Source organism: Falco peregrinus, chromosome 5, assembly GCF_023634155.1.
Source record: "Falco peregrinus isolate bFalPer1 chromosome 5, bFalPer1.pri, whole genome shotgun sequence".
Classification (NCBI taxonomy): domain Eukaryota; kingdom Metazoa; phylum Chordata; class Aves; order Falconiformes; family Falconidae; genus Falco; species Falco peregrinus.
The window spans coordinates 89,107,719-89,132,752 of record NC_073725.1 but is presented as its reverse complement, the minus strand read 5'-3'; the positions used below and the strand labels follow the sequence as shown (position 1 = coordinate 89,132,752).

Here is a 25,034-nt window from a genome sequence, read left to right as displayed (position 1 = left end):
GAGAGCCCCCTCGTGCGGAGGGGCGGGAGAGGACGCCGGGCGCCGGCCCTCGGCGGGGGGGTCGGGACCGCCTCCGCCGGCCAATGGGGACGCGGCCCAGGCGCGGCACTGCCAATAGGAGCGGCGGGAGGGCGGGCACTCGGCTGAGGCGCGGCGGGGTGGCCATGGCGGGCGGCGGGCCGCGGCGGTGCCGGCGGCTGGAGGCCGACGCGGCTCGGGCCGTGCTGGGCGCCGCCGACACGCTGCTCTTCGACTGCGACGGCGTGCTGTGGCGGGGCGAGGCGGCCGTGGGTGGCGCGGCGGCGGCGCTGGGCCGGCTGGCGGCGGCGGGGAAGCGGCTCTGCTACGTGACCAACAACAGCAGCCGGACGCGCGCGGCCTACACGGAGAAGCTGCGGCGGCTGGGCTTCCCGCCCGCCGAGCCGCGCCACGTCTTCGGCTCGGCCTACTGCGCCGCCCGCTACCTGCGCCAGGCCCTGCCGCTCGGCGCCGCCGCCTACGTGCTGGGCAGCCCCGCGCTGGCCGCCGAGCTGGAGGCCGTCGGCGTCCCGCACCTGGGGCCCGGCCCCGCCGCCCTGCCCGGCCCCGCGCCCGCCGACTGGGCCCAGGCGCCCCTGGACCCTGCCGTGCGTGCCGTCCTCGTTGGGTTCGACGAGCATTTCAGCTACGCCAAGCTGTGCCAGGCCCTGCGCTACCTCCTGCGCGGCGGCCCCGACTGCCTGCTCGTCGGTACCAACCGCGACCACCGCCTCCCGCTCGAGGGCGGCACTGCCATCCCCGGTGCGTTGGGCCCGGGGCCTGGGCTTCCCCTTCTCATCGCCCGAAAGAGGGAAAATCCTTGTTGAGCCTTTCCTGGGGAATAGTGGTTCCTTTCTGATCTTGATGTGGGACTGTCACAGCCTCCTGGCAGGTTTCACGCACCGCGTCTCTCAGGACTAACCCATTCCTCCGCCTTTCCTGTCTGTGAAGCTGAGGCATTGCGCTCCTAAAGCATGATGCGGTTTTGCACCGGCTCCTGCAGATGCCAAGAGTCTTCTGCAGTCCCTAATCAATGTCTGCTGTTCTCTTCCTAGGGACTGGGTGCCTGGTAAAAGCAGTGGAGACTGCAGCCCAGCGCGAGGCATTCATCGTGGGAAAGCCCAACCGGTACATGTTTGATTGCGTGGCAAGCGAGTTTGACATCGATCCCACTCGTACCATCATGGTGGGAGATCGGCTGGACACAGACATCCTGATGGGCAATAGCTGTGGGCTCACCACCCTGCTGACGCTAACCGGGGTCACCACGCTGGATGAAGTGAAGGGTCACCAGGAGAGCGACTGTCCTGCCCGGCAGAGCCTGGTTCCCGATTACTATGTCGATAGCATAGCTGACCTTCTCCCAGCGCTGGGGGATTAGTATAGCAAAATGCTTGCAGCCTCTGCAGCGGTACCGCGATTAGGGCCCCTGTTAATCACCTTGTGACAGTAACGTACTCACTAGAATACCACCCAGCATTAGCAACCCTTAGCTTTTTAACCTTTCTGTCCTCTGGATATGATTTTGTTTACATCTCGGTCTTTAAATGCACTTTGAAACAAGGAGGGCATTATAGCGTCACCCAAGTCTTGGGGGCTTGGGGCTTTATTTTAAATTCCAAGCAACACATCTATCCAAATGTCTGTGATACTTGATGTCACATTGTCCTCTAGACTGAGTTGAAGAAACTAGAGCTGGTGGATCTGAGGAAAAAAACCTAACATCTTGCGGTGTGTCCTCACCTGGACTCAGGCTGTGGCTCAGTCTGGTTTATTCAGGGAAATGACTCTTGGAGTGTGTAGTACCTTAGCAGCTGTGTTTGTAAACGCTTGCGGTGGCTGGCAGAACTAGTGTTTGGCCTTAGGTTGATCTGTTTTTTTGTTTCTTCCTGGATGGGGTCCTATTTTAGCAGTACAGCCCGCTGCAAGCATCAGGTCACAGAAACTGAAATCTGTCTCCTTTGTTTGACCATTGCAAATTGCACTTGTGATGCAGATTAGGAGGATTCCACTCACAAAATACAAACGGTGTCTTCTGTATTTGTCCAGGTGTTGGATGTATGTATAAAGTACATGTACATACAGGAACTACCCTGAATTCTAAATATATATTGAGAATATATTTAAATTATAAATTTAAGTATAGTATATGATAATATATCTTGTTTTCCAGAAGGGAGGATAAGAGGAATGTATTTCACTGATCACAGTAGATTTAATTCTCCTAAGCTTTTGCATTTGGTAAAGCAGAAAGTCTTAACCATATAGGACTGTCCTTCACTACTGCCGCTTCCCAGAAATAACGGGACTGATTAGTACCAAACCAGTTCTTGTACTTCCCTCAGCCTCAAAACAGCCGCTTGCCCTGGCTTTAGCTGCAGAATCTGAATTCATGCTCAGTCCACAAGGGATGGATGCAATACGCAATACAGCTTTCCACCAAAACAATCCTGTGAGAGTACTGGCTGTGTGTGACAGCGGCATGTGCTTCCTTTATCTGAGGTTAATATCTTCCGTGTGTGTCTGGCGTGGGGGCCTGGCACCAGCTGCTTGTCTGAAGAAGAGTGTTTGCTTGCTCAGGTGATGATTTTGTTCTGAACTTTAGGTGGGCTTGGGTGGTGCACAGCTCAGGCTGCGGGGTATGTTTTTATGCTGGCTGAATTGAAGGCCACAGTTGAAAGCTTTTGCATTACAGAATTAAGGGAAAAATTATATATGCAAATAACATGCTTTTATTCCATAGATTCCGCTATCAGCAGTTCAACATTGGCCTTCCCTCATCTCCCACTGTTCAGCGGAACAGCTCTAGCAGTGCGTTGATGCCATTTCCTTCCACTCAGACACTCGAAACACCTTGTTTGTACAGCAATAACCGCGCATATTGTCTTTCAGTGTTACCAGAATGTTAGCTGACCTTGTAAAAGGGTGTTCACTTGTAACTCGGGAGTTGTGTAAGGAAGCACGGATAATCTCTTCCCTTTTCCTTTCTCCAGCTGGAAGGCTGTGACTGTGTGAACTTACGAGAGGTAGAACTTTCACATTATCTGGGTAACGTGGAAATGGACATTTATGGATTTACTGCAGGGAGGGTCTGACTTAACCATGTTCTTTGATTCAGTTCCTGTATCTGGTGCTTATAATTTCAGAATACGTCAAGTGAAGTAGTGAATGCCAGGAGAGGCATTGAGCCTCGTTCAGGCAGTGAGCTGTCCCTGCCGGGTACTGCTTGCTGTACGAGGGCACCATTACCTCTGTTCACGTACGCTGAAATGTACTGGTGAAGGTGTCAATCATGCTTCAAAACTCTGTAACAACTTCCAAGCGGTTTTTAAGCCTCTACTTGAATTCACATTAAACTTACAAACCTGCTTTCCCCTGGCATTGCCTTATTTTGTAGTTTCTTTTCTGCTAACTTTGGTGCAGCTGTATTGTGTGGAAATTCCGGGAGTTAGGGATGCAGTTTGTGTTTATCATCTTTACTCCTCACGTGCAGTATCAGGGAAGGAAATCCAAGCTCTGGAGTATGTTTCTCTGATTCACATCCCAGAGCTGTGCAGGGCTCTTGGCGTGGGCTGGGATTTGCTTTTTTGAGTACAGCACAGAGCGGAACGCAGTAATCCTGTCACCATGTTTTATAGAGGGTTTTGCTTCCTTCCTGTGCCTCAGATCAGGCAGGGCATAAATTTCTTAAGTGTTGGCTGGCTTGCTGTTAAAATCTGTGGGGAGGGCACCCTGCTTGCGAGATGCAGCTTGTTTTTCAGACTTCTTGCGCTAAGCTCCGCTGCAGCAGGAGCCAGCTAAGCAGGCTGTGGGGAGCGCTGCCTGATCTCCCTATGCCTGAGCCAGCAGGAGCAGAGCCGGTGGTTTGACTGCTCCAGCACCATTCCCGTTTTCATCAGAGCCGCAGCGGTGCGGGGTGCTGCAGTCTGGCATTCTCGGGTTTGCTGGTTTAGAGGAGCGATCGTGGTGGCGGTTTGACTCTCGCTGGCCACGTTGTTGCGGGGTGTTTGTCCAGGGTTGGAATGCGTGTCCCACAGAAGCAGCGTGCTGCAACAAGGCAGTGACCTGCTGGAACGGCTCTTTTGACTTACAGGAGGGAAGAGGGTGAGCGGGGAGAGGCATCACTAGTGCTTTGACGATGAGAAACTCCAGGACAAGCTGCCCCCTCGGCTGAGTTGGATCAGTACTGGGCCACGCTTGATAGGAAAATGTCCAAAAGCTGTATTTTCCTGTGACAGAGACTATGTGAGGAATTCCATTGAGGTTTTCCTTGTCTCCATTCCGTTGGTTACATCTGGCTGGCAGGGTGTAGAACCACAAAGGTCCTCCAGGGTCTCTGGGACTGCTCAGGAAAACCACGGTCTGGTGAGCTGGGAACACTGTTCCCCGCGGGGTGTTTCATCGCAGGACACGAGTGTGAGCACGAGCACAGCTCGGGTTGTTGGCAGTGGCTTTGTGGCAGATCCTTCCCTGGGCTGTGGCCGAAGCGAGGTCTGCAGGTGGGACGCAGGGTATCTGTGCAGCCAAGGCCGGTGGGGCAGCAGGACAGTTGGCTTCGGCCCACGGAACTCCGGCAGCACAAAGTTCATGTTGAAACCTAGAAATAACCGATGACAAGGGCAGGCTGCCACCTTTCTCTATTCATTTTATCTCTTAATGAGGCTTACCCCATCCCGCTATTAGGGGCTGCCAGCGGGGAGGGCTGACACAAAGCCCCCGATTGTTGTCCCCCCACCCCCTCCAGCCGGCTCGCAAGGTGAGCAGGAAGAATGGTTTTATGCGCTGACAGCATGGCTCGGCAGCCCTGGGCTTCGCCCCCCTTCCCCTCTCCCCAGGTGGCAGCTCTAAGGTTTCAGCCTCCCCGAGGTCCGAGTTGAGGAGCTCCTGGCTGGGAAGCCCTTTGGCTGCGTGGACACATATTTACATTTTGTGGATGCACGCTTAGGTTTCCCCAGCACGCCTGGCGTTCAGGATCATGCCCAGTCCCAGTCCGTGTGGTGTCAGCAGGCAGAGCTGCAGGCACGAGGTGCACTGAAGCGGAGGATGGAGGGTCAGAACGGCACCGGCACTGCTGCCCCTGCAGTGAGTACCCCTGGTCCCCCAGCTGCCACAGGCAGGGACCCCCGCTCTATGCTTGCTTGATTCCTCTTTCGAAGGGGCTGAGCTCCTGCCATTCCCGTGGATCCCGGTAAGATTTTGTTCATCCCCAACCTCAGGACCCCCCAGTTCAGCTTCTTGTAAAGCAGCTGACTGTCACCCGGATTTTGTGGAAGTGCCTGGACTTCCACGGCTTAAACTGATGGTGTAACAAGGCAGGGCAGGGCGCTCTGGTTAGCAGTGCTAAGGAAGCCGGGTGTGCACGCTGCCGAGCCGCTCGGGATGCGAGCACCTGTGTGAGCGAGGGACACCAGTCGCTGGGTTTCTTTATTTGCCCATTTCCCACCCGAGGGAATTTTGTTAGCTATTGAGAACATGCCTGTTGCTGTAGGGCTTGGGCTCTGCTGGGTGTGCATTGGTAAGATTTCAGCTATGCACAGTTTTAACATTAAGACTCACTGCTTTTCGGGTGGGATATATCTGGAAGTTACGTATTACTGAAAAAAGATGAGGAACTGATCTGGAGCTTGAAGAGCCTCTTTTTGTGTGGCTGTAGCAAGCCTAACCAATGGGCATTTATCAAATTTCTCTATGTGCTTCAGAGGACTGAGGAACAGATTATTAAGTGTGGGCTCCGCAGCTGAGATGATTGAAAGCACATTCTTTCTGCTTTGTAAAAATAATGTTATGTGCCATTAAGTTCAATTGAATTGTTTCAATATAAGATTAAAGTCAATTTTAATAGAGCCACTGGAAGTGCCACATGACTGCCAAACTCTTCTGCTTCAAGTAACAGCTCGATCTGCACAGAAAACGACTTGGCAAGAAAATAAAATGCAACCAAATATACAGAGAGGCAAGGAAGCAGGGTCACTCCACATGGGGTCTGCTTCAAACGCTGATGGTTCTCCTGGGGATTTTGCTATAAACCAAAATAATTACATTTGCTACTAAAGCGCAGCAGCAGCCCCTGCCTGTGGAAAGCTTCCTGCTCCGGTCCTTCCTCGGCAGGTTTGCAGCATTCACCTGCTGCCCTGGCTGCAGGAGGAAAATGCTGGGCTGTGGGAGTGCTGGCTACCAGGATGTCGGATCTGAAACTGGGGGGTGCAAGTGACGTTATTCCAGGGCTGCTGCAGTGCTTTGGCAGTTCTGTGCTCAAACCCCAGCAGTTTGCACAATGATTTGCATCGTGAGGGGGAAGTGCATTTTATGGTGACGAAGAAGCAGCAGGAAGGTTAATTTTAACTCCTGTTCTTTCCTTCTTTTGCCTTGGCTCCCAGGACACGAGGATTGCCACACACTTCACAGCTCCATCCAGGACATTCTGGATCATCCTGTCCATTGCCTTGTTTTTTGCAGTTGTTGGCATCAGCATCGCGGGGGTTCTCAGCTTCTCCCCCAGCTCTGCCCAGGTAAGGGATCCCGATCCAGGCAGGCAGCTGCCTCCTGCCTGCAGCCCTGGTCTGTGTGGGAAGCACTTGCCCGGAGGGACGAACCAGCTGAGGTCAGGGCTGGGTTTGGCCAGTTCCCGTCTCTGGAAGCTGCAGAAGGGCGGGAAGGTGCTGGCAGCGCTACAGGCAGCGAGCGAGCATCACCCCTGCAACACACCTGCCAGAAACCCTGGCTTAAATCAGAAGAACTTCAGCGCACCGGTTGTAAATGCAGACGCAGGCGGGTGTTTTGCTAAGCAGGTGCGTGACAACGAGTGGCTGTGTCCTCTGAGGTGAGGGTGCGGGCACATCTGCTGCCAGCAAGCTGTGCCAGCTGGGGAGGATCCCCGCCTCCCCCAACGCGTGGCTGTGGCAGAGGCTGGCGAGCCCCCTGGCCCTCTCCTCCAGCACCCTGCTGCCAGGCGGGGTGGGTGCCTTCAGTGCGGGGGGCACCGGCACCTCTCCCGCAGCCCTGTGTGATGGAGAGCAGTCTGCTTCCCAGATCTGCTCCCCTCCCTTGGGTCACAGCTGCTCTCTGTTGCTAAATAATTCAGACAAGCAACACGGACCGGCAAAGGGTCCAGCTGGGGACGTCAGCGGGGAGATGCTGTGCTGAGCACTGAACAGCCGAGGGTGGGTGCTGCCCTCCCTCTCTGTGCCCAGGCTGGCTTGCAGCTCGTCCAGCTAACGCTCCAGGGCCAGCACGACCCGCTGAGAAACCAGACAGCCTTGGTGGACCAGTCCAGGAGCACCGTGACCTACTACATAACCTCGCAGAGTAACCACACCGCTGTGGTGCTGTATGACAGCAGGAACGTAAGTGTGTCAGGTTAATTACCTGCCTCATTAGTGTGGAACTGAATAGAGGAGCCCAGACTGCTGAGTGAAAAGTTGCTGGGGTGGGAGTCAGGAGGTGTAGACCAGGAAAAACCTCAACCAGCTGCTGTTTGGTGCCTTTCTCGGTGCCTTTAGTTGGGAAAGATAACGCAGGGCAAAAGGAGGAATGCCCATCTCTCGAGCTCTTAAGACAGCTGCGGGTGCGTGCCGCTGCCTGCTGTAAGGGGGCACAATCTGTCTCGCAGGGCTACGTGTGCTACAAGCCCGTGGAGCAGCGTGCGTGCTACCTGAGGAGGATGGACACCTGGGACCTCCAGACCCTACAGACATCTTCCAACTTGTCTGAGCAGAGAGTGAGCAGCTGCTGCAGCCATTCCCCGGGGCTGAGCGGAGTGGGGTGATGAATTGGGCTTTGCACAGAGTCCTGGCTCACTGAAGGCCCTTTCCTGCATGGATTTGTGTTTGCAGTGGTGACACCAGCATCCCAAGCATGGCTAAATGAGGGCAGGACCCTCCCAGCCGGGGGTAGCAGCAGCAGCCCCCTGCTCTGTGCAGTTCTCTGCTGGGGGGCTGCCTTGGTGTTTTGCACAGGAGCAAAGCTCTGCCTGGCAGTGCTGGGGTGCTGGGCTCACTATGTGAGCTCGGAGCAACAGCTCCTGGGTTTATTGATATCCTATCTTCTGGGAGAAACAGCGGAGCTGCGTGTCGAGGAAGGGGGATATGTCCCACCGAGGTGAATAGCAGAGCTCTCACAGGACCTGCTCCCACTGGATTCTGTTACCTGCTCAAAAATCTGGGGAACAAAAAACAAAGGGGGTTTGTTAGCAATGGACAGAGAAGAAAGTTGGAGTAAATCACGTATATGGACACTCTGAAGAAAATGTTAATGGATGCATGGGCAGGGGGCAGATTCTGTTTCAAGAACACAGAAGGCCCCATTTTTTGGTGCCCCTGCCACCTGCTCTCCGTTTCCTCAGGGGCTCCCGGGGGCTCCCGGTGCCTCGCCTGCCGCTCCCACCCAGCCGGGAAGTGAGGGGCAGGGCTTAACCCGGAGGAGTGTAGGCATGCAGCCCCCATGAGAGCAGGCTGCCGAGGGGGGTGCGAGGAGAAGGAAGCACCTGCCCAGCTCTGAGGCTCCTGAAGGGAACTGAAATTGCTGGTGGTGCTGGGGCTGCCAGCAGCCCGCGTGGTCAGCCGGGACCTGGTGCTGAGGAGCCTCAGCTCAGCTTTGCCCTGTCCCAGCCCCCATGGGGCTCACAGCCACCAATTCACATCACACCTGGTGCTGGGGGCTCTCGTGCATGGCAAGGGGACAGGGGTAGCAAGGGGACAGGGCTGCCATGGGTCAGCGCAGCGCTGGGTGGGCAGACGGACTGGTGGGCTGTGCCGGTTGTGGCACCTGGCACAGCATGGTGATGTAGCTCCAGGCTTGGGGACAAAGCAGCGCAGCCAGGGGCCTGGGAGGAGCTGGGACCCTGGCTTCCCAGGCTGCGGGGCCAGCGAGGGGCTGCCCAGTGTCCCCACAGCCTGGTGGGCCGGCAGCCGTCGGGAGAAACCTGCCCTCGCTGCCGGGTGGAATGGCTCCTTGGGTGCCTCGACAGTGAGAGCAGCTCTGCGGGGCCGGAGGGCAGCGCCGGGAGGGAAAAAGTGCCTCGGGAGGAGAAACAGGGACGTTTCTTTCAGGCTGATCGGCTGCTACATCAGAATAACCAGACCAAGTACTACCGGGAGTTCCTGGGCGTTCTGGCGGGGGAACAGGTGGACCCCAACAGCCTGGGGGAGGCTGTCCAGACCCTGTGTGAGCAGACATCCATCTTCTGGGTCCGGAGAGGGGAGGGTAAGTTGGACACTTCCCTTTGCCAAAGAGGGAAGCACGGTTGTTTCTACCACCTCTAAGAGAGCAGGCTCTGCTGCCCAAAAGCTCGTGCACGCCCCAGGACGGGCTGCCAAGGCCCAGGACAGGGACAGGTGACCTCTAGTTCAGAATTAAACCATTGTTCAGCCATCACCGAGTTGCTGGCTCATACCCCAGCCTGCAGCGAGCCACGGTGCTGGCTGGGAAAGGCTGAGCCCCCTTCCCCCGGCAGCACAGCCTGCTCCTGCAGCACAGCTGCAACACAGAGCAGCCCCCTGCAACGCTGTTGCCTTAATACCTGTCAGCCTCCTCTTCATCCAAAGCAGCCCACTGAGCTCTCATTCTGTTCCGTCTTACTCCAGCTTTAATGAGAAAGGTCATTCCCTGAGGCTTTCCACTTGTTTGGCTCCCCAGGGACTCGTATCTGCAGGACTACAAACGCGTTCCTCTCATCTTGCTGTCCTTGCTCATTTGGCAGGTCCAGGGAAGCAGCGGCTGATCTATCTGTGCATTGACATCTGCTTCCCAAGCAACATTTGTGTGTCTATCTGCTTCTATTACCTCCCCGAGTAAGACCTGCAGCCACGGATGCCCTCTCACTGCTCTACATACTTGAACTGGATTCCTGAAAAGCCTCCGATTTCAACCAGGAAGGTAACACCCACAGCATCCCCCAAAAGCTTCCTGCTGATTTCATGCTGCACTTCAGGAGAGTTTAGAAAAACAACAGGACTCTGCTCAGCACTGTCAGTACAGACATTTTATTTGCAGCTCCAGGGCTGCACCTTGTACGTAGATAGTAGGAGATTCAGGCCTAGAGGAGTCACAGGGAGTAGCTGGTGGTTTATGGCTACATGCCCCGTTCAACACAAGGCTATTAAATTTGTTGGGGGTGGCTGGCTTTGTAAGACTGCAGGTCTTCAAGTGAGTATGTGAAATACACTTTGAATAAAGGGATTGCAAACAAGAAACAGCTGCCTCTCCTCTTTGCTCAGCCTCTTCCATCATTTAGAAAGGCCGATTTCTTTATTTTTTTCCACTTTGGGGTACAAGAATATGACAAAGCTGTCAGCAGCTGATGCCACAGGGATGCCTGCAGCTGGACAGCATCCAGCTCCCCTCAGTGGGGTCCCTCTCCCATTCCCTTTTGTCCCAGCAGCCTCCCCTAGAGGCCACACACGTTTTGGTAATGATCTGCTCAGAGCTGAAGCCTGGTCTCACTCCAGGCAGATGCAGCTGCTTCTGCCAGAGACTGAGCCCTCTCCCTCGGAGGGGAGGATGGTTACAAGTGCATGCCTCGGGCTCTGGAGAGGGTGTAAGACAAGGGAAAACAAGCAGAGGTCCTCTCCTTCCCACACATGACCATTATCCCAACACGCTGTCATTGAAAGCAAGGCAGACGACTGCTTTCTGGTGGCCGCTGTATTCCCTCTTGATCTCTCCTGTCTCCACACACCAAAGTCTGGCCAGGTTATCAGAGGAGGCTGGAACAGAACATGAAAAGAGGAGTGGGATATATTGCAATACCCTTTAAACTTTTAAATTATTGTAAGCAAGACTTCCCTCTTGCTTCATTCAAGACCATTATTATGTTGATGACCACTAAGGGAGCTGTGCAGAGCAAACAGCTTAGTGCATTTCTGTATTACGTGGGGTTTTAATTATTTCAGAGAGAAGCTACTGTGAAGTTACAACACTTGCTCTGAAGGTACTATCACGCTGCGTACTACGAGCAGCATTGCTACCAGGTGAAATAAACTGCACACACGAAGACCAGCTCTCCAGTTTAAACAGACACCCTATTGCAGCACAGGCAAAATGCTTAAGGGCGTTAGCGGACTGAGTGGTGGGTGCGAGGCTGGGTGCTCTCTCCTCGCACACACTGGTGCACGAGGGTTTGGCAACGTCCCAGCTAGAGCCCCTGGTAAGCCCTGGGCTAGCGCAGGGCCCTGCTGCTGGGGGCCTGGCATAGTGCAAATCAAGTGGGGGGCCAAGGGCAGGAGCACAGCAGCGCGTCACCTGTGACAATGTACTGGGAGTCCCCGGAGAACGCACAGTCCCACATCCAGCCCCGAGACGTTTCCCCCGGGTTATTGCTCTTAATGCTCAGCTCTGTCATCAGAGAGAAGTTTGAAGTCCTCCAGATCTTGCACGTCTGATCTGCAGAACATGTAGCCAAGAGCCTGCAAGGAAGAGACATGCAAGGGCAACCTTATTAATCACGCTGTACGCCTAAGGGCCCCTCAGTAATGTGAGCTGGAGACCTGTGTTTGCCGTGATCAAATTTCTTTACACCTAAATCATCTGCTTGATGAGATGCAAGCTGAGCAGGCTTGGTGAAGGAGTCCACCACTTCATTCCTGGAGATCAGCAATTTGACCCCAGCTGTAAGAACAGTTCGTGGCTGCAAAACTTGCTGAGCCCAAAGAGCACGAGGCTGGGATGCCACCGACAGCAACCCAGTGCTGACACATCCCATGCCGCCTGTCCCACTCCTCCCTGGTGGCTCTGCAGGGCAGTATGGAGCCAGCATCAGCCAACAGCTGGAGGCACAGCTGGCCTCTGCCTGCCTGGAAAGGACCGTCTGTTTCCCATCACAGGTAGGCAAGGGGCTGGCATGCACTCACGTGGAGTCAGGGCTGAACTTGCACTGCAGGGCATAGCGGTTGTGTGCTGGGATCTTGGTCTTGGGGATCAGCTGCGTCACCTCCTCTCCGATGCCACCCGTCAGGTTCCACACATAGCAATTTCCCTGCAGCGAGACAGAGGGATCTGTGGCCAGGCTGGTAGCCACCCACCCAAAGCAGCCAGGACTTCCCACATCTGCCCACAGCACAGCAAAGCTGCAGGTGAAGCCGGCACGTGCAGACTGGCTGCCCCTGCCCACAGGAGGCACAGCCCAGCAGCGGCCGCAGCACAGTTAATCCTGTCCCACGTCCAAGGCTGTCGGAGCTCACCGAGCTGTTAACGGCCGCCATGTAGCTGGCATCGGGGTCAATGTGAACCGAATTCACAGAAACTTCGGGCTCTGGAATCAGCTGCTCGTTGTGGTCCGTCTTTAGGTCCCAGATGTGAATGGCACCGCTCTGATCACCTACAATTAGCTCTGCCTGCAAGAAAACAGCAGCCTCGTCTCTCTGTGGAGAACCCCACAAGCAGCAGCCTCAAGCTGATGCTCAGGCCGTGCCTGTGTGGCACCACGTGGAGCCTTGCTCTGGTTTTAAACATCGGGGTCCTGTTCTGCCTCATTATTCCACAGCTCAGGGCTGTTTCAGAGCTCCAGCAGCCTGCTGACTGCCCCGTGCACCGAAAGCAAGAGTACTGATCTCACATTACACTCTGCAAGAAGTGTTTACTTTTACAGAAGTGTTTCCTAATTTTATAAACCCCAGAGCACACAGCAGCTGCCCGATTTCCAGAACCATTGCACAGCTACAGCTCCAAACAACATCCACAGAAGCCAAATGACTTTCAGCATGTCTGAGAAGCAGGCATTAAGATGCAAGTTGGCCAGTGAACAACTGAAGCACTCAAGAGTGTACAGATACCTGAAAAACACGAGCCTAAATAGATTTTTTTTTTCTCTCTCTCCTTCTCAGGGGAAGGACAAGAGCCAGCTGAAGGGCAGGAGTTCTGGCTCCAATCCCAAACTCAGACCAGAAGACAATGCTGGCAGCTCTCCACTAAAACCAGGGCTTTTATCGATAGTCTTGCACCGTCCATAATTTTAGCAGAATCCCTAGAGGAGATCAGGTCATCGGGCGCAGCTAATCCTGTACCTGTGAGCAAAGGCTTATTTCTGAGGAAGGCAGTCATCACTCGATATATTTAGCTGACTGCACAGCCACAGTCCTTAGCCCACTCTTAGCAGGTGCAAGTGCAATTGCTAAAGCTGTCACGGAAATTAGCAATTGCTAAACCCAAGCCATGAGAAATTTCACTTGGATAACTGGATCAGCATCACTGCAGCAGGGAATTGCAGAGCAATGAAGCTATCTGAATAAATACTGCCACCTCTGGACTAATTAACTGCGTTCAGCTCACGGACCACACTCCTGCACCTCAGCAGCATCTTGGTTAGTGATTATTTCACATGTAAGATCTATGTACAACAACAATATTTGTTTTATGATAATACATTCTCACAGCATCAGCACCGCAGGAGCATCAGAAGCATCTGGGTAAAGTCTAGGCCAAATAACTGATCTCAAATCTGGTCTGAAATTCTGGACTTGCAAAATTAAACCTTTGCAAAATCAAATGCAAAGAAATATTTCTATTATTCAGCTTTTTAAGAGTCTGCACTACCATGCCAACAAACAAACCCTGCAGCACTGTGAATACAAAATGGACCAGACGGGTTATTAGCACTGCAATGATACGTATTGATTTTCACCGCCACCCCCTCTAATGCACCACACTCCCTTTTAGCCTCGTTTCCCGAGCCTCGGCCATCCCTGTTTATCAACAGCTCCTGACCCGAACAGTGAATCTCGAAGCGAATCTGACCAAGGTCCTGAAGGTAACTGCGGCCACGGGTCCCAAGATGCTTTTTCTTGGCAGCGGTGCCACCCTCAAGCTTCCCAGCCCACCCCATGCCGCCAGTTCCACTCCCACCACGTCCCCTCGGTTATGTTGCCGGGGCAGGGATGGCCCCCAAGGAGCGCTCCCTCCCACGGGACAAGAGGCCCAGCACAGCCATTAGGCTGCCTCTTTGCAACAGCCACCAGGTAATTAGTGCAAGTGCACCAGCTGGCAAACGAGCTCAGCAGACAAAGGCCGGGGACTGTGGCACAGACACCTGCTGCAGGCACAGCCTGAGCCCGCGGTACCCGCTCGCTCCCAGCGCCGCTGCCTGGGGGGCTCTGCTCCACCGCACAAAGCAGCGTTGGCTTTCCCAGGGCAGACAGAGGGACAACGCATCGATTGTGCCGGCTCCGGTGTGGCGTGGGCTCCGTTCCCATCGCGACCCAAAGCTCCAGTGGCTCGCTGAGGGAGCAGCCAGATGGGTGGCCTGGGTGTGGGAAGCCAGCTGCTGCTTGTCCAACAACGGCACCAGCAGCCTGCGGGTCCGTGCCACCAGGGAGGCCACCCTCCCCAGCCAGCCCCCAGGGCTTTTGGCAGGGCTGCCAATACAGAACTCCGCAGCCCCTCTGGTTTACCCGGGGGGTATGGTGGAGAAGGCAGCGCTCACCTGGTTGGGGTGCAGGCAGACGCAGTTAATGGGAGCGTTCACCTGGAAAATCCGCTGGCACTGGAGGTTACGAGACCTGCAAGAAAAGAGCGTGTTTGTTCGGGAGCACGTTTGGGTGCGCACATCAGCGCTGCCACCCCCGGTGCCGCCTCTGCCCACCTCAGGTCCCAGATGCGGGCCATGCAGTCCTCCCCACCCGTGTACATCCACCGCCCGTCCTCGTGGAAGCCCACCGAGGTGATGTTCTTGCTGACGCCGTCGTAGTTGATGACGGGGTTGGGGTTGTTGGAGTTGAGGTCGTACATGCGGATGTGCTGGTAGCCTGCGGCGGGAGCGGGCAGCGGCTGACCGGGCACCCTGCCCTGCCCTGCCCGGGGGCCGGGGGCCGGGGGGCCGGGGCTCACCTGCGGCGGCGATCATGCTGCGGTCCGGGGTGATCTCCAGCGCGTTCACCTGCTGCAGCCGCCCGTTAAGGTCGGTAATAGGAACCCCCCGGGGCCCGCCCCGTGGCACCGAGCGCTCCCCGCCGCCCCCAGCCCGGGGCGGGGAAGGATACCGAGTCCTGGTGCTGCACGGTGCGGGTGCAGATGCCGCTGTGCGCCTGCCAGAACCGCACCGTGTGGTCGTAGCCGGCCGTGGCCAGGATGACGGGGTCGCTGCCCACCGTGCCCTGCGCCGCGTTCATGGTCCCGCCGCCGGGGCCCGCTCAGGCCCCCCCAGCCCGCCCAGGCGGGCACTCACCCCTGCGCCCCCCGCCCGCCCCGCAGCGCGGGGGAGCCCGGGGCCCGGGCCAGGCCCCCCCCCGGTACCGGCAGCCGCAGAGCCCGCCCGCCGCAGGGCCCGGCCCCCGCCCGCTCCCCCGGTACCGGCACGCGCGGAGCCCGGCACGCCCCGCGCACGCGCCGTGCGCCCCGCCTCAGCGCGCAGCCGCCCGGGGCGGGGCCTGCGGAGAGCGCATGCGCAAGGGCGGGGCGGCGGGAGAGACCATGCGCAGGGGGCGGGGTGGGTAGGAGAGACCACTGGGCACGGGGGGGGGTGTGAGAGGTGGAGCACGCTTCCAGCCCCGCCGCTAGGGGGCGCAGCGCAGAGGGGGCTGTGCAGCGCCCAGCGCCGCGGGGCGGGTACCGGGCTCGCACCGGGCACACACGGGGCACCGGGCACACACCGGGCACGGGAACACACCGCGCACACAGCAGGCACCAGGCACTGACAACGTGCCGGGCCCCGGGCCCCAGGCACACACTGGGCACCTGGCGCACACCGTGTACACACCGGGCACCGGGCACACATCGGGCACCAGGTACACACCGGACACCGGGCACACATCGGGCATACACGGGGCACCGGCCACGGCCAGAGCCGCCCCGCACAGCCTGGGCACGGCCAGGCCCACCGGGACAGCGGGAGCTCTGCCGGGGCCGCCCCGCAGGCCGGTGCTGCCCGAGGCAGGACGGCCGGGGGCTGCGGCTGTGCGGGTGTCCCGCCGTGCAGGTGCCGCCGCAGCGGGCCGTGGGGCCGCTCCCTGCCCCGCCCGGCCCCGGCCCCGCAGCGCCCGCCGCACCGGCACCGCTCGGGCCCTTTAAGAGCGGCAGCGGCGGCGGCCCGTGTCTGCGCTCGTGCCCGCTGCCGGCGGTGCCCGCGGCGGCCCCGCACCTGCCGGTAAGGGCCAGGGATGCTCGGGGCCGTCGGGGCGTCGGGGGTGCAGGGGCGGCCGGGATGCCCGGGGGGTGCAAGGATACCCGGGGGGATGCAGGGATGCTCAGGGATTCAGGGATGCCCGATGCCATAGGAATGCCCGGGAGGGATGCAGGGTTGCCCAGGGGGATGCAGGGATGCCCAGGGCCATAGGGATGCCCAGCGGGAATCAGGGATGCCCAGGGCTGCAGTGATGCCCAGGGGGATGCAGGAATGCCCAGGGCTGCAGGGATGCCTGGTGCAGTAGGAATGCCCGTGGGGATGCAGGGATGCCTGGAGGGATGCAGGGAAGCCCAGAGCCACAGTGGGGAGCAGGGCCACAGGAATGCCCAGCGGAGCCTGGAGGGTGCTGTGGGGTGCAGGGATGCCCAAGGAGTACCTGGGGTGTGGGGTGACACGAGATGCCCCAGGCTTGCAGGGTGCGGGTGGAGCCCTGGTGGTGTGGTGGGCTGGGTGGGGTGTGGTAAGTCCCCCCCATGCCCAGGGGCTGCTCCGTGCATGCCCAAGCATCCCTGGGGTGGACATGACACAGGGGCTCTCTCTGCCCAGGGGCCAGGGAACAGCCCCCTCCTGCTGCCATGGGGGCTGTAGCCCTGCTGGAGGTGTCCACAGCCTCCCCACGCAGGAGCCCGCAGCTGTGGGGCTGCAGTGTCACGGCCTCTGGTGAGGGGCAGCTCATCCCATGGGGAAGACACAGGCTGGGGGTGAGGGACCAGGGAAGGCTCTGGAAGCATGTGAGTGTGTGCAAATATGTGTGAGTGTGCAGCATCACTCTTCCTATGGCCGCACCGTCGTGCGCACCCAGCAGGAGTGAGCGTTTGGCGTGGCAACAGCTGGGGAATGCCGGAGCAGAGCAGTGGGCAGCTGGGTGGCACCCAGACCCTGCAGTGGCACCCGAAACCCTCACTGCCAGCCTGTGGGCTGCAGTGGCACCTGCCACACTGGGGGCACTCAGCTCTGTCCTCCCCATGGCCCCAACTCTCCCCAGAGTCAGGTTTGGGTTTGCTTCCATTCTCCTCTCCTCCAGGATCAGGAAGGTAAGTGGGGAGCTGGGCTGGTTTCAGGTTGCTGGGGGCAAACCCCACATAGGCTGTGTGGAGGCAGAGAGGGGGGCAAGGGTCCGGCCCCCTCCCCGCCCTGCAGCTGCTGTGTTGAGCCAGGCTGGCTGGCTGGTTGCAAGGAGCCGTGGGCTCTTCCGAGCCTCCTGGGGACCCGGTGTCGGCGCTGTCCCCAAAGGGTTGGTAGAGGAAGATGTGTTAATAAACACAGCGGGGTCTAGTGGCGAGATGCCAGGTTAGAGGGGCGGCACCGAGCAGCTGCAAGGGGCTCTTCCATCAGCACAGGGGCACAGAGTCGTGGCTGCCCCACTGTCACCCCCTGGCACTGCACCCCACCACTGGCGTGTCCCCATCCCGCCTACCTGCACCTGGGCTGTGCCAGGGAGGCTCAAACCCTGAAAACCTGTTCTCAATTTAAATAAGATTACATATACTAAAAATGCCAAATCTTGGTGAGCTGACAGCGTCTGTCTAAATATTTATCCCTGCTCTAATCAGGCGCTGTGTTCCCATGACAGCACGACCAGCACTTCACATATTGATGGCCTTCCCGGGTGCTGGGCTCCCCGTGCCCACCTGCCCCGTGCCCACTAAGCCCCCGGTCCCATGTCCCCCTGTACCTTCCCGCACACCCAATGCAGGTAAGCCCCGGGCTGGCAGCTGTCCCCAGCCTGGCACATCCTTGCTGGGCTGCATCGGAGCTGCCAGGAGCTTCCAGGCAGGCTGGAAGGGCAGTGGGAACAGGCAGGACAGGGAGGGGGTGCCATGTTTGTCCCCCGCAGCACAGGCGGTGCAGTGCTGAGCACAAGGTGTCTCGTCCAGGTGTGAGCGCAGGGGACAGCGTGGGCACAACCTGCCCCAAGAGCAAGCTCTTGCCCTGCCTCCTGTGTACAAGCACCAAAGGACCGGGTACCCAGGGGTACTGGGCGATGGGGATGGAGCAGGATGCTCCAGCTCCCTCCTGCACGTTGCTGCCCTGCCCTGTAACGTGGCCTTGCTGGGGCCTCATGCTCTGGGGACGGCACGTCCTGCACTGGCTCTGCAGGACATGCCAGGGGTCCCGGCCGCTGCAATCCCCCTGCACCCCGTGGCAGCATGCGGGAGGAGCATGTCAGGAGGCATTAGGGCTGTGTCTACAAAAAGGGCTAATTCAGAGCCAGAGGCACGGGGCGGCTCAGCGCCGCTCTCCCCTGGTGCCGCTGCTCTGGCAACACAAACAAAACCCTCGCGATCAGCTGAGCAGCTCATGCACCGGCAGCCGCCAAAATCTGCTTTTCAGGTCCCAAATCTGGCAATGCTTGCTTCAACCCTGAACTTCAGCACCTTCGGGTGGCAACTAACCAAGAGAGCTGGTGGCAGCTGCCCCGGCGCTCGCAGCGGCTGGGGGCTGGGGGTGTTGGCGGCACTGCCCCATCCCTGCCTCGCTGCACCCACCAGCCGGCAAAAAAGGAGAAAAAAGGGCAGAAGTGATGCTAGTGCTTCTCCTGTGCAGCTTCCAGGAGGATTCATGCTGCCTCCTGCCTGTCGGGCTGCTGTGGGCTCCTGGGGTCACAGGTCCCTTGTCACCTGGGAGTGGGGCTGTGGGCGAGGAGGAGCCCCAAGGGGGCTGCAGGAGCAGGGCATAGGGTGTGCTTGGCACTCCCCCCTGCGATGCTCTCCCAGGGGGATGCCATGGGGCTGCAGAGGTCGGTGGCTCCCTGGGGCTGGGGGGAGCGATGCCCCCAGTGCTGGTCTCACCGAGGCCTGGCCTGGCTCGGCATCTCCTGCTGCAGCTGCGATGCCGGCTGCATGGGACACTGCGGTGGGTCTTGGTGCTGGGGCTGGTCACGTGCCAGTGGTCACAAATATCTGTGAATCCCGCGAGCTGTTGCCACAGGGGGGACCAGGGAAGGGGCACCTGCTGCCTCCTGCCCCACAGCGTCTGTCTTTGGTTTGGCCTCACTTTTATCTAAATAGGTAGATCCCCCTCTCAGGAGTTCTCAAAATTGGTTTAGGAAAAAAAGACTTAAACTGAATTTTATTCATCCTGAATTGTGACAACCCTTTGACACAAGCTGTTCCCTGCACTGCGCGTGGCCTGTCCTGCATGCCCTGCGTGGGGTCACACATGGGTTTAACCAGGTGCGGTGTCTTGCAGCCCTCAGCAGTGGCAGCACGGCGATCCCACCCTGTCCCTCTCCCGCTCTGCGGGGAAAGCAGCAGCTCCTCTCACGGGGCTCGGAGCCTGGGTGGCCGGACCCCGCTGGCCTCCTGCCCCACTCTGAGGTTGTTTCTTGGCAGGCAAAGCAGCTCTGCCCCTTCCCCTCCGTGGTGCCGGGGGGGAACTTGCCTCCCCAGGGGGATGCTGCGGGCTGTGTGTGGAGAGCGTGTGCCCATCCCTGCGGGTGCCAGGGGGGTCCAGGCTGCCCCCCTTGCACCGGTGGTGCCCATGGCCATGCCAGTGCCATCCGCAGAGCAGCCCAGTGCTGGCATGTACCCAGGTGGTCCCCAATTGCCTCCCTTCTGTCCGCAGGGCTGTTGCATCCTGTGCCCACTGCGTGATGCCACCGCACCAGCCGCCCCCTGACACGGCCCTTGTCTTGGAGGTGACAGGGCTCTAGGGGATTCCCTGCAGGCACTGCCTTGTTTGTTCCTTGTTTGTTCCTGTGCTGGTGGAGCCCGAGGAGGCTGTGCTCTTGCAAGCAGAGGCAAAGGCAAAGACGGGTCCGGCCACTGGCCCCTGTGCTGTGCCCATGAGGTAGGAGGGACATGGGGTCCCCGCTGGGGACTGGGATGGTGGGTGGGGTCTCCCCCATATCCCCTTTCTCTGGGTCTTGTGCTGCCCTGGTCAGGGGAGCAGGGCACAGTACGTGGGGCTGTGCAGGGTCACCCGTACTTGGGGTCCTTCTGGCCACTGCCCAGCCTTGGGGTGCTGCAGTGCAGCCAGACCCTTGTGTGTCCCCCGCAGAGATGGCCTTCCAGCGCAGCCACAGGCTGAACCTGCTTCGCCTCGTCGTGCTGCTCCTTGTTGCCTTGGCTGGCATCAAATTCCTCTTCCGTGACAGGTGAGGTGGCAGCAGAACTCCGGGCATGGGTGAGGGCCCCAGCGGGGTTGGGGTCTGTGGGGAGCCCCTGGGTCATGCCCAGTACTGGGGGGCAGCAGGTGCCCCATGCCCCACGGCACCCCCAGCCCTGCTGTGTTCCCTGCAGCTTTACCCTGGAGCTGCACAAGCATGTCACCAAGGACAGTGGGTTCTGGGGGGACACGGGCGACACTGGCCAGGATGCTGGCTCCCAGAGCCAGGCTCTGGAGCTCCCTGCAGCAAAGATAACAGCCCCGAGGCAACAGCTGGAGCAGCAGGGCCCCAGGGACATTGGTGCCACTGAGATGAGGCTGGTCCACCTGGACTTCAAGGGAGCTGCGCCCAGGGTCTCCTACCTGGAGCAGGTGAAGATGCCCCAGGACAGGGAGGGAGTGCTGGGGAGGGATGTGCCGAGGGGGCACAGGCAGAGCAAAGCTCAACCTGCCAGCTGTCCCCGCTGCCCACCGGGGACTCTGCCATCCCCACAGGCTGAGCCCACCCTGCCCGTCCCACAGGTGTTCCCCCTCCTGTCGCAGCTGGGAGCCAACGGCATCCTCATCGAGTACGAGGACATGTTCCCCTTCAAGGGGGAGCTGGAAATCCTGAAGTCCCCATACGCTTACAGGTGAGCCGGGGCCGGGTGCTGAGCTGGCTGTAGGGCTGCCGGCTCGGTGCAGCCCCGGCAGGTCCTGGTGTGCTGGGGCTGGGTGTGACCTGCCTGCACCCATGCCTGTGATAACCGTGGTTGCAGTGCTGGGCTGCGCCACTGGCCGACCAGCCTCCTGCCCCGCCGGGTCAATATTTGTGTCCCCATAGTAAAGTCCACACAGGCGTGGGGTGGCCGGGGCCGTGTGGGCAGGGTGCCAGAGGAGGAGGGAGTGCCCTCATGCTCTGCCCTCTGCCCTGGCATCGCCTGGTGAGCCTGTCCCTGCCCTCCCAGCGAGGAGGACATCGAGCGGATTCAGCAGCTGGCGGAGCTCCACAAGCTGGAGGTGGTTCCCCTGGTGCAGACCTTTGGGCACGTGGAGGTAGGGGGTCCTGATCCCGCTCCTCACCCCACATCACAGGAGGTTCCCCCTGGAAACCTCCCCTGACAGCTCCTCCCACACAGTTCATCCTCAAGCACGAGAAGTACCAGCATCTGCGGGAGGTTGAGCGCTTCCCCAACAGCTTCAACCCCCATGTCCCCGACACCCTGGCCCTGCTCAAGAGCATCTTGTCACAGGTGATTGAGAAGCACAGGCGCTCCACCTGGATCCACATCGGCGCGGACGAGGTGAGTGGTGGGCCGTGCAGGGATCCCAGCCCTCACCCCAGGCACCAGTGGTGCTCCCAGTGGTGCTGAGCATCCCCCTTCCCCTAAGTCCAGGTCTTCCATCTCGGAGAGGGGATGGACTCCAAGAACTGGATGAGCCGCAACAAGGGTGACACGGGGACCATGTACCTGAAGCACATCAAGGAGGTGCTGGGCTTCATCACCACGCAGTACTGGGGGCTGCGGGCACTCATGTGGGATGACATGCTGAGGAAGATCAGCGTGGGAGCCCTGCGGGGTGAGAGGACAGGGATGGCAGTGGTGGTACCTGAGCTGGCCTCTCAGCAGCACCCATTTGTGTGGCTGCCCTGGCAGGCGTTGTGCCTGGTGCCTGGGAGGAGCTCGGGCATGGCCCTGCAGGGATGCAGGTCTCGGAGGAGCACGAGGAGCCCCAGGCATCCTCCTGCTGCTGGCACCAGTGCCCACGTCCCCGTCCCCACTCCCCCTGCAGAGTCTGGGATAGCGAAGCACGTCTCACCCGTGGTGTGGTTCTATGCGCCTGACTTTGAGGCTGAGCAGATTGGTAAGGTGACATGCCAGGCTCCCAGGGCTGGTAGGGGGACACCCCCCTGAGCTTTCGCCAGCCTCCCAAGGACAGTGGTATTTGGGGCTCATGCCTGTCCCGCTGCAGGGCAGTTCCTCGCCAAGTACGCGGAGAGTGGCTTCGAGGCAGTGTGGTTTGCCAGCGCCTTCAAGGGCACCACGGGACCGGCGCAGACCTGGCCCCCCTTGAGCTACCACCTGAAAAACCACCTGAGCTGGCTGACGGTGATGCAGGCCCTGCCACGGCTGGCCCCGCTGCGCTTCCAGGGCATCGTCCTCACCGGCTGGCAGAGGTAAAAGGCAGCAGGACCCCTGCCCTCCCCAGCACCCACGCAGCCCCGACGGTGGCAGTGCGGGAGGCGATGCTGTGGCTGGCCCCGCTCCGCAGGTACGATCACTACTCGGTGCTCTGCGAGCTGCTGCCTGTCAGCATCCCCTCCCTGGCCATCTGCCTGCAGACCCTGGTGAACGGTGAGCCACCACCCTGCTGCCAGCACCCAACCAGCCGTCGCGGCTGGGCTCGCCCCATCTCCCCAACCCACAGGCAGCCACTGCCTGCGAGACCCTATCCTGCAGGCAGGGAAGGTGCTGGGAGGGAGGTGGGTGGCAGGGGGAAGACAGCTTCAGCTCCCCCAGTTTTGGGGGTGTGGTGAAGCCAGGGGTGAGCCTGACATAGGGGTGGCCCCAGCTCTTCTGCGCCTCTCCTTACCCTCCACAGGGGGCTTCACAGAGGAGGCAAAGAGGAAGGTCCTGGACATGCTGGGCTTCCAGAGCATGCAGCTGGAGCAGAGCATGTGGTGCGTGGCACAGCCTGGCCATGGCTGGGGGTGGCCGTGGCACTGCTGTCCCAGTTGCATCAGAAGGGATGCACTGGAGGGGAGCGGGGGGTTGGTTACCCAAATACCCTGGTCCCAGACCTACCTGCCTGGGGTGAGGGCAGGGACCCTCCAGCCACACAGGGTACTGGGGTCCTCCCAGCCCAGAGCACTGGCAGGGCCAGTGCACCCCACATGTTGGGCTGTCACCCCCTCCTCTCTTTTCCTAGCGAGGGCAGGGGAGTGTTCCCTGGTGCGGAGATCTACCACATGGTTGAGCAGGTTAATGGCCACCTGAAGGACAGCATCCTTAAGGCTCTGGAGGAAGAGAGGTAACAGGCAGCGGGAGGCGGTGGGGTCAGCTCTCTTTGGCCATGGGGCTGGGGCACAAGAGCTTTTGCTTGGGAGGGGACCTGCCCGGCGTGCAGGTCCCCATCCCTGGGTGGCCCCTGCACCCCCCACTCCCCTTGTGCCTCCCCAGTGCCATCAAGGGCTGGTTTAGCCCCTACCACCGCAAGCGCCAGTTCGGCAACCCCCGCAACATGGAGAGCTTTGGCAGCAAGGTGCTGAAGTACGTGGTGCTGGGGGCTGGAAGTCCCCCCGGGTGCCCTTGTCGGGCTGGGGTTTCTCCTGGGCTTGGCTCTGGGGACCCTCGCAGGAGGCAGCTGGACCCCCTGTTCTCCCCCTACCAGGCTCCATGAGGACTGGGAGAGCTTTGTCCACAACCTGCGCACCCAGCTGGAGAGGGTCTACTTCCCTGACACCGTGGAGGAGTGGATGGAGGAGAACATCAACCCCTATCTGGACCAGCTGCGGGACCTGGTACGGGACTACCGAGCCATCATCCGCCTCAATGCCAGGCCCAAGGCCATGTAGGAGCTGCGGCCCCCCTGGGCTGGGCTTAGGGTGCCGCTGTCGTGTGTGTTTGCTGGTGACCGCATTGCTGCCGTTGGTTTGTACTGTACAGAGCGCCTGCACATCCCGCTTCCACAATAAAGTATTTTCGTAGATGCTGCTGGGTGCTGCAGGGGGCCACGGCTCTGCCCACCCCAGACAGGTGAGGGGGAGCCGGGGTCGGTGCAGAGGGCAGGGTCTGTCCTGCGACAGCTCCTGGGCCCCTTGCTCCTGCTCTTCCAGAGCTGGAGGCTTTGGTGGGGGGAGGGCAGCCGATGCCCCGTGGTGCTGCCCCCACGGGGCTGCCCATGTGCCTGGTGCTGGCCTCGAGGGTGGCCGTGCCCTCCCTGCAGGATGGGATCCAGCTCGGCGCAGGTGCTGGGTGCTGCATGCCAGCAGGTGTGGGCTGGCACGCGGGAGGGGGCAGCTCACAGGGGGATGCGCCAGCACCCGCTCTCCACCCCCATGTCTGCTTCCAGCAGCGGCTGCCACTGTGAGCCCTTGATCACTGGGTGGGGGACAAGCGCGGTGCTGGCTTCCCGAGCCAAGCCATCCTCCAAACGCTGCTCTCACCTCTTCCTCTCCGTTAATCCTGTGCCCAGGGGCTCCGTGCGCTCCCAGGCCTGACCTGCCTCCCGTGCCCGGGCAGGACCCCCTGCTGCCCTCCTCGCCCGTGGCCGTTGGAAAGGCAGCCATGGCAGGGGGACCCCTGTGCCGCCGGCCGCTGCAAGCCAGAGTTTCCACATCCCTGTTCCTCCATGGTGCCCAACCCTGTGGTGGGGGAGGCAAAAGCAAACCCGCCGTGCCCGCAGCTCTGCGCATTTCAGGGCGCCGGTTTTGGCTCGGCGGGCAGGGCAGGACGCGGACGTTGCGCTGCACATTCTTCTGCTCTGCAAGGAGCAGCCCCACTTGGCAGGAGCGCAGAGGGAGCCGCAGAAATGTGAGGCGGCCTCGAGCTCCTGCTGCAAATGCCTGGCTCAGCCCAGGAGGAGGGACGGGCTGCATGCCCCACTCAGCCCCACACAGCCCCACCACCCAGTGTCCTGGCTTGGTCACAAAGGTCCCGGTGCCCTACAAGGCCACCGGGGCAGGGGCTGCCCCATCCCGGGCCTGTGCTGTGTCCCCGGGTCCTGGCGCTGGGTGCAGGAGCCTGGCAGGAGGGAGCTGAGGGGCACAAAGGGACCTTTGTTGAGGAGCTTCATTTGTTATCAAGTGGTAGCA

The 25,034-nt window shown here is 59.7% G+C and overlaps 4 protein-coding genes across 6 annotated transcripts; 3 read left to right on the top strand and 1 right to left on the bottom strand.

Moving 5' to 3' along the window:
* The first annotated feature begins 123 nt into the window (after positions 1-123).
* On the top strand, positions 124-3,387 carry PGP (phosphoglycolate phosphatase). Its single transcript, XM_027781143.2, has 2 exons — positions 124-780; positions 1,074-3,387. The coding sequence occupies exons 1-2, from the start codon at positions 165-167 to the stop codon at positions 1,397-1,399; spliced, it is 942 nt and encodes a 313-aa protein (XP_027636944.2). The 5' UTR covers positions 124-164; the 3' UTR covers positions 1,400-3,387.
* A 1,461-nt stretch (positions 3,388-4,848) lies between these two features.
* Positions 4,849-9,851, top strand: BRICD5 (BRICHOS domain containing 5). The gene is made up of 6 exons (XM_055805585.1): positions 4,849-5,100; positions 6,396-6,527; positions 7,209-7,361; positions 7,628-7,735; positions 9,066-9,219; positions 9,716-9,851. The coding sequence occupies exons 1-6, from the start codon at positions 5,062-5,064 to the stop codon at positions 9,808-9,810; spliced, it is 681 nt and encodes a 226-aa protein (XP_055661560.1). The 5' UTR covers positions 4,849-5,061; the 3' UTR covers positions 9,811-9,851.
* A 131-nt stretch (positions 9,852-9,982) lies between these two features.
* Positions 9,983-15,279, bottom strand: MLST8 (MTOR associated protein, LST8 homolog). Its single transcript, XM_055805584.1, has 8 exons — positions 14,988-15,279; positions 14,836-14,887; positions 14,591-14,753; positions 14,432-14,507; positions 12,195-12,347; positions 11,865-11,989; positions 11,257-11,420; positions 9,983-10,721 (listed from the first exon to the last, which is right to left on the bottom strand). The coding sequence occupies exons 1-8, from the start codon at positions 15,114-15,116 to the stop codon at positions 10,603-10,605; spliced, it is 981 nt and encodes a 326-aa protein (XP_055661559.1). The 5' UTR covers positions 15,117-15,279; the 3' UTR covers positions 9,983-10,602.
* Positions 12,354-23,929, top strand: LOC106112138 (hexosaminidase D-like). Of its 3 annotated transcripts, XM_055805583.1 has the most exons (16): positions 12,354-13,313; positions 13,669-13,759; positions 19,697-19,921; positions 20,132-20,228; positions 20,374-20,611; positions 20,762-20,871; positions 21,187-21,274; positions 21,358-21,522; positions 21,616-21,799; positions 22,013-22,084; positions 22,193-22,397; positions 22,493-22,575; positions 22,823-22,901; positions 23,150-23,251; positions 23,401-23,490; positions 23,612-23,929. In XM_055805583.1, exons 4-16 carry the CDS (start codon positions 20,134-20,136, stop codon positions 23,793-23,795), a joined length of 1,695 nt encoding a protein of 564 aa, XP_055661558.1. In that variant the 5' UTR covers positions 12,354-13,313; positions 13,669-13,759; positions 19,697-19,921; positions 20,132-20,133; the 3' UTR covers positions 23,796-23,929. The 3 variants fall into 3 exon arrangements, with proteins under 3 accessions (XP_055661558.1, XP_055661557.1, XP_055661556.1); XM_055805582.1 differs by lacking the exons at positions 12,354-13,313; positions 13,669-13,759 and adding an exon at positions 15,541-15,731; XM_055805581.1 differs by lacking the exons at positions 12,354-13,313; positions 13,669-13,759 and adding an exon at positions 15,742-16,090.
* The last annotated feature ends 1,105 nt before the right edge of the window (positions 23,930-25,034 follow it).

What these genes read in the sequence shown, in the direction of transcription:
- LOC106112138 (XM_055805583.1), top strand. Translation starts at nt 20,134, where the DNA reads ATGGCCTTCCAGCGCAGCCACAGGCTGAACCTGCTTCGCCTCGTCGTG. An exon ending in CAGCGTGGGAGCCCTGCGGG is followed by an intron (nt 21,800 to 22,012) that starts GTGAGAGGACAG and finishes CTCCCCCTGCAG; the next exon opens with AGTCTGGGATAGCGAAGCAC. An exon ending in CCTGCAGACCCTGGTGAACG is followed by an intron (nt 22,576 to 22,822) that starts GTGAGCCACCAC and finishes TACCCTCCACAG; the next exon opens with GGGGCTTCACAGAGGAGGCA.
- PGP (XM_027781143.2), top strand. Translation starts at nt 165, where the DNA reads ATGGCGGGCGGCGGGCCGCGGCGGTGCCGGCGGCTGGAGGCCGACGCG. An exon ending in GGGCGGCACTGCCATCCCCG is followed by an intron (nt 781 to 1,073) that starts GTGCGTTGGGCC and finishes TTCTCTTCCTAG; the next exon opens with GGACTGGGTGCCTGGTAAAA.
- BRICD5 (XM_055805585.1), top strand. Translation starts at nt 5,062, where the DNA reads ATGGAGGGTCAGAACGGCACCGGCACTGCTGCCCCTGCA. An exon ending in TCTCCCCCAGCTCTGCCCAG is followed by an intron (nt 6,528 to 7,208) that starts GTAAGGGATCCC and finishes CTCTGTGCCCAG; the next exon opens with GCTGGCTTGCAGCTCGTCCA. An exon ending in TGCTGTATGACAGCAGGAAC is followed by an intron (nt 7,362 to 7,627) that starts GTAAGTGTGTCA and finishes TCTGTCTCGCAG; the next exon opens with GGCTACGTGTGCTACAAGCC.
- MLST8 (XM_055805584.1), bottom strand. Translation starts at nt 15,116, where the DNA reads ATGAACGCGGCGCAGGGCACGGTGGGCAGCGACCCCGTCATCCTGGCC. An exon ending in TCTGCCTGCACCCCAACCAG is followed by an intron (nt 12,348 to 14,431) that starts GTGAGCGCTGCC and finishes GTTTTCTTGCAG; the next exon opens with GCAGAGCTAATTGTAGGTGA. An exon ending in CTCCCAGTACATTGTCACAG is followed by an intron (nt 10,722 to 11,256) that starts GTGACGCGCTGC and finishes GTTCTGTTCCAG; the next exon opens with CCTCCTCTGATAACCTGGCC.